The sequence below is a fragment of the Taurulus bubalis genome (assembly GCF_910589615.1).
Source record: "Taurulus bubalis genome assembly, chromosome: 12".
Taxonomy (NCBI): Eukaryota; Metazoa; Chordata; class Actinopteri; order Perciformes; family Cottidae; genus Taurulus; species Taurulus bubalis.
In genome coordinates, this window is record NC_136600.1 from 13,748,270 (window position 1) to 13,760,096 (window position 11,827).

The following is an 11,827-nucleotide window of genomic DNA, read 5'->3' on the forward strand; positions in this document are numbered from 1 at the left end:
TCACTTTCAAGGGCTCAATATCATCTCACTAAGTCACTAAGCTAACTTTAATGTAGAAACTGTTTTGTGAATACATTTACTATTTCCTTTGCAGACCTGTAAATGGAAAAACAAGCATAGGTCATTGACAAAGAAAAGAACATTGAGGACTAGATTTTTCAATTTGCTGATACAGTTCGTCAATAAGAGGAAACAGGGAAGGGAAAACCAAAGTCCCCATCGCTTCTCCAAGTCTGATATTACAAATTAACAGATGCAACCCTACCCCTAACCAAAGGCATGCATATGTTCTGATGAGGTCTCATGACTTCAAGGCTCCCGTGTTTTAGGTAAAAACACTCAATTTAGTTGTAGGGATTTAGATTTATCAGGTGAGCTGGTAGGTGTCTAATCCAAGAATGTCACTCTCCCACCTCGCCAGGAGCTGCACACAGAACACCCAAACATTAAGCAGAAATGGTGACAGAAATGTAAGTGCTATGTCATGAAGATGTCAAGTAAATAATGTTATATAATAAATGTAAGTGTTATGTCATGAAGATGTCAAGTAAATAATGTTATATAATAAATGTAAGTGTTATGTCAAGAAGATGTCAAGTAAAGGATGTTATATAATAAAAAGCATTACAGCATTCTTGCAATTAGGTCACACACCAAATAGAATTTAAATGAAGTCAAATGTGTCACTTGTCCAAGCCGTAAATCCACTCCCATACTGAGTATCTGTTCACACAATACATTTTTGTGTGAGGTGTTGACACCCAACGCAGGTGTATCCGATTACATTGATAATAGCTGCATTCCATTCACAGTAGTCCATTCCGGTGACAGAGCTCTAAGTGTATGCTCGCCTATTTAGAAAATTAAATGAAACAGTCCTCCATTTACGGTGTATTTCCAGATAGGCCAGGTCAAAATGTCTAACATGTGAATCATCTATGAGGCATTCTTCAGAGGCTCAACGCTGAAGCTTGCTGTCATGGATGAACCTATCTCTTTGTTTCCAAGACACATTGGAAGTTCCTGTCCTCTTCAGCCCTTGGTGAAGAAATGCCCCACCTGTACAAACACACCATACTGCACTGTCTTCTACTATTTCCTGTTGTTTTTCAATGTTGCAGTTGTAAAAAGACTATTAGACAAAAAAGAAAATCAACATTGTACTTATGCAAATTAGACTTTATGTTATGGTATGTTATTGTGTGTACACAAGCCAATTATGGTGTAAGAACTCATATTTAGTCTGCATATTAGGTTTACATCAGGGCAAAGCAAGGGCACATCTCCCAGGGCATCGTCATTACTCTAATACTATAATTAATGCAACACAGGAACATAAATTACATGCCTTTTCATAAATGTATTCATTCGGCTATTAATTTGCTAGTTACCAAAACTGTGTCATAATATTGACTATGAGCCAACATCAGGTTCTATCTACACACCGTCCTTAACACTACACACCTTAGTCACTATGGGTACGTTTGTAAATCCAATCAGATGCTCTACACTAAACTGAGAGTAATGATCTTCAAATAAACTGTTTGATTTCTATATAAATAACCAAACGGGGACTAAAAACTTTCCTATTGTGCGCCTTTTCTAGTTATAATGCAACATAGCACCTCTTAATCAAGAGCTTGTCGCCAGTGAAGATGTCGTAGGATATTGCTAACGTTGGTGAAAATGTAGCATCAACCCAGTCAGTTTAGGTAACAATTTAAATAAATAGCATGGCAAACAACTTTCCAGTGCCCAGATTACGCTCCGCCACTCCGAGAGTGTGGTTCCTGATTAACCGAACGGCAAATTCCAACAACGCTCCAGATTTCCCAACGGCGCAGTTTGTGCCAGAGGGCGCTCCGGCGCTTGGAGAGACACATTATTACTGCACCACATATGTGTGTATAAACATGTTCTTTCACTTTCAGTCTTTTGCAGTAAAAATATTTCTTCATTTTCCTTAAACAAACCAGAAATAACCTGAAAAACAAGCTCAGAGAGAGAGAGAAAGAGAGAGAGGGAGAAAGAGAGAGAGAGAGAGACAGAATGCAAGTGGGCGGGATATACAGTAAACTGAAAAAACAGGAACTAAAGTGTGATAACATGTGCCAAAGTACACCTGCACACCTGAGTAAAGCCACTCCTTTCCCAGGACGTACTAGAGATGGTTGAGAAGCGGAGGCCGGGAAAATGCACTAAAACCCAATACAGTGTTTATATTTTACAGCCCTGTTGACATCCACTCTGGTTTGGTTTCGAGGGATTTTGGAGATAAGAGGGTTTTTGTTTGAATTTAGTTTAGATTTTTATTTTTGTGGTGTGTATGTTGCTTTTGTTTAGAATCTACAACTTAGCGGCGGCAGCTTCGGAGTTCCAGACTTTGTTTTTCTTTTTGTGATCTACTCGCCTGATGAAGATGTGGTCTATGAAGGTCATCCTCCTCCTCCTGTACTGCTATGGTAAGTACAGAGGAGCTAATATGGTTTCGTTTAGATTTACAGATATTGGTAACAGGCAGTCAAACATTTAATGGGTCATTTTTTTGACAAAGCAGCCCCAATAGGAGAAATAAAAAACACCAACGTACTAAAGCCTAGTTGACAGAGATGATTCCCTCTCATTTGAAATAAAGGGGAGTTCCAGAACACAAGGAGGACTTTGGTCGTTTGAAATGATAATGATCGACAGAAAATGCAATTATATTTTAGAGTCTAGCTGATGTAATATTGTCCATAAGAGTGTACAGCCTATAAGAATGCTAATTTTAGATGAACTACTCTGTGTGTAATTTTCTATTTTCACCTCATCAATACAGAGCATGGGCAATAACATTCAAATTGTAACATGCCCTGATTTGGTAAATTACTCGCTCCGAGTATGGCTTTGTGGTCTACATAGGAATAACTCAGAGCATCATCATGTATTTAAATGAGCTATTAAATACAGGATGATGCTTCCCTTTCCTGTATGCCAGCATGAGAAGGAGGGCAATTATTTCCTTGTATCAAATAACAAAACACAGTTTTTAGTTTTAGCCACCAGTAGAAGCAAAGTCCATTTTACATAATCTCCTTGTGGCACTGGCTCCAGTGACTGTGTGCTGTATTGCCCAGGCCCTTAGCAGCTGTACTGTAGCTGGGGAAGCTGCACTGAGGAAGCTGTGATTGAAAATGTCAGCTGCAACATACAGTAGATGAAAGCGAGATGTAACTTCTGAGTGCAGAAGGCTGTATACGGCTCTTGTTGCGGTAGAGAATAGTATCCTTAATTACTTGTAATTCAGCACAAAGTATAAAAACTAACTATATTATCGATTCATATTCATAAATTTTACAGTCATACTGAAAATGAAACCAGTTGCATAAGAACATGGACAGTAGCATTCGTCATAAAATGATTCACAGACTTTGCTCCTGTGCCCATTTTTCCTACAGCTTGTCTTTCGACTGGCAACGAAGGAGTGTATTTCGTCTCAAGGAACTTTTTCAATGTACTCCACTGGGACCTCATGAAACCGGCCTTCATCCCTGGGGAAAAGATCCTCTATAGCGTACAGTACTGGTGGTAAGAGCCAAGATGACGGATGAGTGATTATAATTCCATTGCCCTCTAGCAGCGTGGTGCCTCCATGAAGAGATCCATACGGAGAAGTGGGTCAGAGCAGGAAAAATGTGTTTGCAGGGTAAACGCCCGGTTTGTTCATTGTGTCAGTGTCTTAGTGTAAAATGGGCATTCTGTAGACTGGTAAAAACACATCGGATCAAACTTAAATCACATTTTTTATTATAGCAACATCTCAAATAGGTTAAGACTTTTATTTTAGTTAAAGGATGTCTGGTGCTTTGTTTTGTTTGTTTAGATTGACTGATTGATTGATAGATAGATTGAGATTGTCTACAGTAATAACAATTAGATATGGGGTGGAGAGAGACAGACCATTTTGAAAAAGTAATTGTTAGTTTTGGTCTTTCCATGGGATAGGTTGAAGATTAAAAAAAAATAGCCAGCCTTATCCTTTGAGATTTAGGATTTGTATATTGTAGGGAGGCAACTACTAGGTGCATTTCTGGCTTTCTTTTGCAGCCTCTAATCCCTCCCTTGTCACGATGTTGGTTTGTCTGGTGTCCTGTCTTATTGTGAAGCCCTTGTCTTGTGTGTCCTCTGTGTTCCTGCACTTCCTCCCTTGTGATTGTCCGTGATTGTCTGTCTGCCCTGTTCCTTGATTGTGCATTCCTTTCACCTGTGCTCCCCTCAGTGTTTCCACCTGTTCCTCGTTACCCTCCTCTTGTATTTAAACCCTGTTTGTCTTCTGTCCCCTTGTCGGATTGTCTTTGTTCCATGTCATGTGCCACCGTTTTCTAGTTTTGTTTTGAGTTTTAACTAAGTAAAGTACGTTTTGGATTTTTCCCCGCTCAAACCTGCCTCCGGTCTCTTCTCTCTGCACCTGGGTCTCCGCACACACCACATCGGGTCGTGACATTCCTCTCTTATAGAAATGTCTAGTGGCTCTATAAATGTATTATTAAAAAACTAGCATGCTGCGATGGATTCAATTAAACTACCAACGGCTTAGGCGCAACAATAAAGAAAAGCTATAGGGTCTGTTCTCAGACATAAGCATGATCAAGATGCTCACAGAGCGCGTTTTAATGGCTTCCAAGCTGAATAATTTAAAAAATCCACTCAACAAAGTGGAAATGTCATCTGGTTCTCGTCTAATTAGTCATGACATGTTTTCAAGACAAATGTCAAGTGGCACCCCTGTGCTGTTGACTTTTCTCCCATCCACTGTCACCTGGAAATGCTGGAAAGACTTCCAGCATCAAATCAGCTGCAGAGGAAGACTGGTTTACTGGTTTAAAACACTCAAATTTGTCTCCCTCAAAAAGGAACTGTGTGTTCCAGTGACGAATGGCTGCAGCCATGAACTGCACAGAACTGCCAGAATTCCTTGCCAAAGTATAATAAAAAAGTGATACACAGTAATAATAGTTAACTTTTAAGAGTCTGTGGCTTAGTTAAACTAGTCAATGAAAAATGGTACCAAATGGTTAATTTAACTCCTCACAGCACATGTTTTTTGTTTTGGTACCAGCAAACAAACAGGGATACACTGCCATAATCCAGTGGTTCCAGTATCACAGTTTGATCACACTGCTCTGCACTTTTTATAGTGATGCTACGGAGCAATTCCGGATAAAAGAGGAGTGTCAGAACATTACCGCTCTGTCCTGTGACCTGACTGCAGAAACCCCATCAGTTCATGATGTTTCGTACCTGGCTCGAGTGTACTGTAACAGTCGCTTTTGTGGCAGCACCCGTGTGAGGTTAAACCCAATAAAAGACAGTAAGAATCCCCACGCTCATCCATGCATTTCTTTACTTCCTGCCAAACCAGATGTTTTTTATTGCAACATTCATTCATTTAACTTTCTTTGCCTCCACAGCTGTTTTTAGTCCGCCCATCTTGTCTACATACCCAACAGTGTCGTCCTTGCATGTCAAGGTAACCCTGCCCTTAGGGCCAAACGGGATCTCCATTGCTGACATCCTCACTAGCAGCAAACATGGGCCTTCCAAAACTGAACTGGTTTACATCTTAAATATCACCCACCCAAAGTGGGCTGCACAGGTGAGTCTCTATTTAAACAATACGATATACTGAACAAATATTCAGTCATACAATCATAAAAGCCCTCACATATATAATACAATGAGTAAACAAAAGAAAGTTAATATTTTCAAAATGCTGTCGACTGTGTGTTTATATAGCATTGAGAACAGGTCTATTTTTCAATTAACATACCAATTATGATTTTTTTATTTTATTATTGAGACAAACTAATTATTTTATTTATTATCTATGTGACTGAAGTTCAATGTGATGGAGGGATTCGGACTTTAAACTGTGGTGTTGTGGAGTTGCTCCTGTAATCATTCTGCCCTCAGATTTGCCTGTTTTATGAAAGTGTGTTGTGTGTTCTTATTCTGATGATATGGTTCAGAAGTTTTCTTGTTTATCTGACCCATACAACTAGCAATGGATTAAATCAGTTACCATCAAATGTCGCTTTCTGTCTTCAGGTTAATGAATCCACAACTGGCCAGTTCGTCATCCGCTTGAAGAACAACCAAACTGAGTACTGCGGCTACGTGGCGTACAAGCCACGTGGGGTCGCATGGTGTCGCAATGAGAGCGAGAAGGCCTCCTTCTGTGTCACACTGCCAGGTGAGGACAACGCTGAATAGAATTATCCTCTCACAACTCTTGGTAAAAGCGCACAATATACTTACCAGCACATGAATATTGGGCATGCGTTTGGCAAATTGTATTCCCAATATTTGCTAACAATTTTAGGTGTGAAAGATTTAATAATTGTCTGTTTTAAACATTTTATCCACAATAGGCACTTTCTATATAATATGAAAATCACTTGACAATTTTGAATGGATTAAGTTAATAATTTACTTTATTTACATTACTTTAACTTGACTGAAAGGAGCAGATTTACGCTCATCATATTTACTAACACATTGTTTTTACTTGATGCAACAGCGTGCCACTCAGCATCTCACTGGGAAGCTATCCAGATTAGTCTGTTTGCAAAGCTGACGTTCTTCTCGCCTGAGTTTACCTTATTGTGTATTCTCTACTGCTAACACGGACACAAACTAAACAACTACAGGAAACATTATACTTTGATAATATTACACTTTCAAAGCTCTTATATGCTTCAAGAGGGGACATCCCCATCTTCTGCTGAGAAGTTCCTCTTAACCAACATTTAAGTACGTTTGGGAAGTACTTAGATATACTGGTACATCAACAACCCTACGTCACAAAGGCATGGCACAGTGACTTGCTGAGAACATGCAGAAACTTGTGTGTCACCATTGGAATGTTTTACTCGCTGTTTTAAAGCGCTTGAGGGTATCTGATGTTACAGATGTGTTGTGTTTTCCCGAATTGTTGTATGACACCAACTCTCTTGTCCCTCAGATGATCCTCTGACGTTTTTGCCATGGCTCCTTGTTAGCGCTGCTCTTGTGACAGCTATAATCACAACTCTAGTTGTGTGCATGTGCAACTACGCGAGGGGCGGAAAGGAAAAGAGCATTCCATCGCTATTGGTAAGATTATCTGAAGTGTCATTTGGTGTGTCAACAAGGAAATATTTCCTTACTGGAAAATTAAACCCTCTAGCACTTTAATTACTCTACACATGTAGATTACAGCAATTTGCTGAGGAAGTTGTTTCAGTTTCAGTGACTCATTTGGCTTTCAGTGACGACAAATGTAACGTGATGATAATTTATATATATATATATATATATATATATATATATATAAAATAATAACAATAAAAGCCATTTTTTACCACAAATTCTTATCTTAAAAACAGGTAATCACCTCCAGCACTCCAACCAGAGTAATGCAGTTTCCAGACAGGAAACTCAACATTTCCAAAGCGGAGATCTGCATTGAAAGTGACCAAACAGTTTACGCAACGATCCGGATGAAGCCTAATATGCCCTCAGTTCCGTCTGGAGGTTATTCCCCCCAGGACATCCCCTGCCAAGCCTGGCAAGGCGACACTGGCTCCTCTTTTGGAACAGGGGAACACAGCCTGACAACAAATCCAGAGGACACAAGTGCCCAGTCCTCCGAAATCTACAGTGTTGTAGCTGTCCGTGAACATAATGAAGACATTCAGCAGGCCACCAATGACAACAAAGAAACCAATAACCCACCAATGTCTTCCAGTGGAGAAAGCTGGGATAAAAATGCAGCGGGTCTAAAGATGACCTCACATGGATTACAACCGCTACCTCATCCGGACCCTCGTGAGAGCAATCCAGCCAGGCCACTGCTTTTGCAAACAGTGCGGGATAGCAATGGACAACTTGTGTTGCCGTCACTCATTTTTTCGTTACAGAACAGCACAGATGACACAGTATCACCCTTTAACCCAGAGAGGAAACCCCTTTTATCTGATATCATAGACTCCAAGACGGAGCGGCCATCATTGGCATCCTTGAAGAGCTTCGACGACTCAGAGTTGTCAGATTCAGGGTGTGATGATAGCACTGTCACCACACCGACCCAGACCTACTGCAACACCCATTATTTCCCATCGCAACCAGTTGCTCTGTATTTACACAAGGGATGGAAGAACACACCATCTGCCGTGCTTGAAGCAGGTTACAAACAAAATTTGTTGCCTGCGATCCTTCTTAAAACTGCATCCAAAGACAGTTGTGAATACAGAAAGACAAATTATCCGCGGACCTGGACGGGTGCCAAAAAGGAGGAGGAAAGTGAGGAAGATGAAGACAGAGGAGAAGAGGAGACAAGGCAAATTCTCCTCGGAGGTTGGGTGGTACAAATTCAAGAATAATTTGCAATGCAGGAAGTTAATGGGAGCACTGATGGGTCCTTTAGTAACAATACTGAACTGAATGTTTTTGCTGTCTGCTGTATGATGCAGAGACCGATGTTTTAACTCTCCTTAAACATACATTTATTCTCAACTAAGAAATACCGAACAACCACCTCTGGAACTTCAAATACGAATCAAATCGAAGTAATACATTATGCTATATTATTTCTGTTTTCATATTTATTTATTTATTCACATTTGTAAAATATTCATAATATAATACGTATGGATAGTCATCAATTGTGTGTTTACATTGGAAGACATGTGAATATACATTAAGTCATTGTTTCTTTTTTTGTTATAGGGCTGCAACCAACAATATTTTTCATTATTTAATAATTGCGGATTATTTTCTTAATTTATCGATTAATTGTTTGGTTTATCAAATGTCTGAAAATAGTGTAAACTGTCCATCGCAGTTTCTCAAGTCCAAGGCAATGTCTTTAAATGTCTTGTTTTGGTAGTACAAATCCCGAAGAGACCCAGTTTGATAGTGTATGAAACAAAGAAAAGCAGGTGATCTCCACATTTGAGAGGCTGAAAAAAAGCAGTTTCTACTTCAACAAAATAGTTGCCAATTATTTTTTCCATCAACTAATTAATGCAGCTCTACTTTGTCAAACATAATTTATATCTTAAAATATGTTGAATTGTTCTTGCCATGTGTTAAGTGTATATAAGAGAGGAAAATACAACAACTACAATGTAAAGTATGAAGTTACGCTTACTCTTAGCATTTCTACATATAAAGCTGTGACAGCAAATGTCTGTTTTGTTTGCATAGTGAAGAAAAACCCACCCGACGTGTGTCTTATTGTAAGGGGTTTGAAATGAAGTTTAGATCTTTTTACAATTCAACTCAGTCTGTCCACTCAAATCAGTGTTTTCTTTTTCAACAGAGCAGCAATCACACAGTCATAGTCAGCGTGTGCATTTGTGTGCCAACACCATGGCGACACATTATTGCAATTTATTACACTCTTTAAATACACAAACTCAATATGGTGACTTTTAAATTACACTGTGGACAATCAGCCTTAAAGATTAGATATGAACTAAAATCTGATTGCTTTGTGGCTGAACGTTCACATTAGACACAGTCTATTATCACCGTTAAACACGTTTAAAATTGGACTAAAATGACTGAACCTCCACTGGAAATTAAAATAGTCCTATTTTTAAACTTACCAACATATTTCAGTACTCTCAGCGTTTGCATCTGTGGCATACGTAAACATAATATATATTTTGGGCATTTCTCTGACACAAAGTTCATGAACTCCTTTTTTAATCGTCATTGTTTGCTGTTCTTTCAGGAGGGAAATATACAGTCTGTGAGAACATAAAAGAAGGTGTGGTCACGGTGCAACCTCAGCCTCGCTGATAACAGCTAGCTGTTTAATAGCCTGAGCACAATCATTAACACACAGTTGTAAAGTAATAACAGGTTGACGACAAAAGTGTCCCGATGAATGAATGTAATATACCTTTAAACTTTGTTTTATTCTATATAGATGGTGAATTTTTGTATGTCGGAAAGTCTGCCTTGTTTTATTGAAATTTTAAAAAATTATATTAAAGAACTGTTTCTTGTCATTCTGTCATTACGTGTATTACGTGCTAGTTTTGTTGGGGAAGGTTGTAAAAGTATTTTGAACTAGAGTATTTCTTCACTTTATTGACACCGGAGCTCACTGACAAACAATGACAGTCTTAGTCACTACTTCCGTCTCTTGGTGAGGTGAATAAAATATGCCATAATAATCTTGTGTACCCTCATATAACAAGTGATGTATTTAAAAGGCAAAGATTCTTGCTACATACAACCATGTTCCCCATGTTAAAACCTTTTCCACCCCCCCCCCCCCCCCCGCAAAAACGCCTAAAATGACGTACCCAAATTAAAATGACTGTAGCTTCTGAACCACTCTGTCTATATGCATCAATGAGGTTTTGCCAGAAAGAAAACCCCCAAAAACTTCTTGTGAAAGTGTCAGAACACCTGTTGGTCATACATAAACAGAGCAGTGGGCTTTTGAAGTGAGTAAACATGTAAGATCTTATATATTCAGTATAACAATATCGTTCAGTATGAATAACTGCCTGTGGCTGTATCTGTAAAGGTAAAGGACAGTATAGGGCTGTACATACATTATTAGTGAACACCTGCCTCAAATTCAAAGAAGATAGGACACAGTATGACTATTTAACAGTGTTTTTTTTTCATGAAAAGATCCAGGCGGAGCTCCAAAAAGGACATTTGAAGCACTTGCTCCTACTGCAGTCAAAGTAACATTTTACATTGTTATTAGTGGTTATTGCACAGTTATACACATTGGTATATGTTTGTGGAAATATAAAAAAAATCGATTGGACATATGGAAATTGTAAATTGGTGATCTCCGTAAGCGGACTGACTGTGCGTAATAGAAAAATAGGTTTAAAAGTCCTTGACTTTTCTGAAGCCGCTAGCTCCATGCTCACATCCACTAGTACGTCCACTCGTAAAGTCAGGTGTATCCTGTAACTTTCGCCGTCGAAATGCTGCAAGACCCGACTTGCAGCGGTATGTTTGCAGAATCTCAAGGAAAGAAATTGAATCTGGTTTGAAACTATCTGGAAAAAAAGAGAAGCTTTTGTAACCTTGAGGGGGATTTACCTCAAATGTAAAATTGAGGTCCTTTTCTTTCCGAACAGCGAGAAGAGGAAGTGATCCTCTCATTTAACTGTCCAACACCGAGAGAGAAACGGGCATCTATCTGCACCCATGGGACTTGTTCCAAAGGATAATTTAAGCCTCCAGTGGGTCACAGGTTTAATATCCATTGTGTGCTTGGTTATGCTGCTACCAGATACCCTAATGGAATATTTTACAGTAACAGTCTGATCTGTATACACACACACATGTCAGGGAAGAAGTAACACATATGTCTAATTTTAGAGGAACTAATCATAATTACAGTGCAAGCTACAGAGATTATCAGTTCAAAGAGGTCTGATAATCATTATATTGAAATGTTGTTCACTATAGATGTCCCAAAACGATCCTTTGAACTTGGTCTTGGCAGACAAAGTAAGATTCATGCCAGAAAAAAAAGAAAAAAGGGCTCAGGTGCCTCAGTCACAAGAATAAAACAATTATTTGATGTGACAAAAGGAACAGTTTCATACATCTCTGAGTACACATACATCACAATTTGCTGGATATTAGTTAAACCCTAACAAACCCACACCATGAAAAATGACGGCAGAATTGAAACAATACATCCTGTGACGCAGTTTACATGATGAACATGTCCAAAGCTCAGATTCATGTGCAGGTTGCCTCATAGAAATTCATTGCATAACACAGCAGCACATAACTTTGACTGCTGCATGAATAC

General features: G+C 39.0%; 1 protein-coding gene across 1 annotated transcript; it reads left to right on the top strand.

The window, feature by feature from the left end:
* Positions 1–1,474: 1,474 nt before the first annotated feature.
* Positions 1,475–9,828, top strand: ifnlr1 (interferon lambda receptor 1; the record flags this gene model as incomplete). The annotated part of the gene is made up of 8 exons (XM_079228037.1): positions 1,475–1,478; positions 3,438–3,567; positions 5,178–5,350; positions 5,451–5,635; positions 6,088–6,232; positions 7,555–7,685; positions 7,941–8,205; positions 9,761–9,828. The coding sequence occupies 8 exons, from the start codon at positions 1,475–1,477 to the stop codon at positions 9,826–9,828; spliced, it is 1,101 nt and encodes a 366-aa protein (XP_079084163.1).
* Between the last annotated feature and the right edge of the window lie 1,999 nt (positions 9,829–11,827).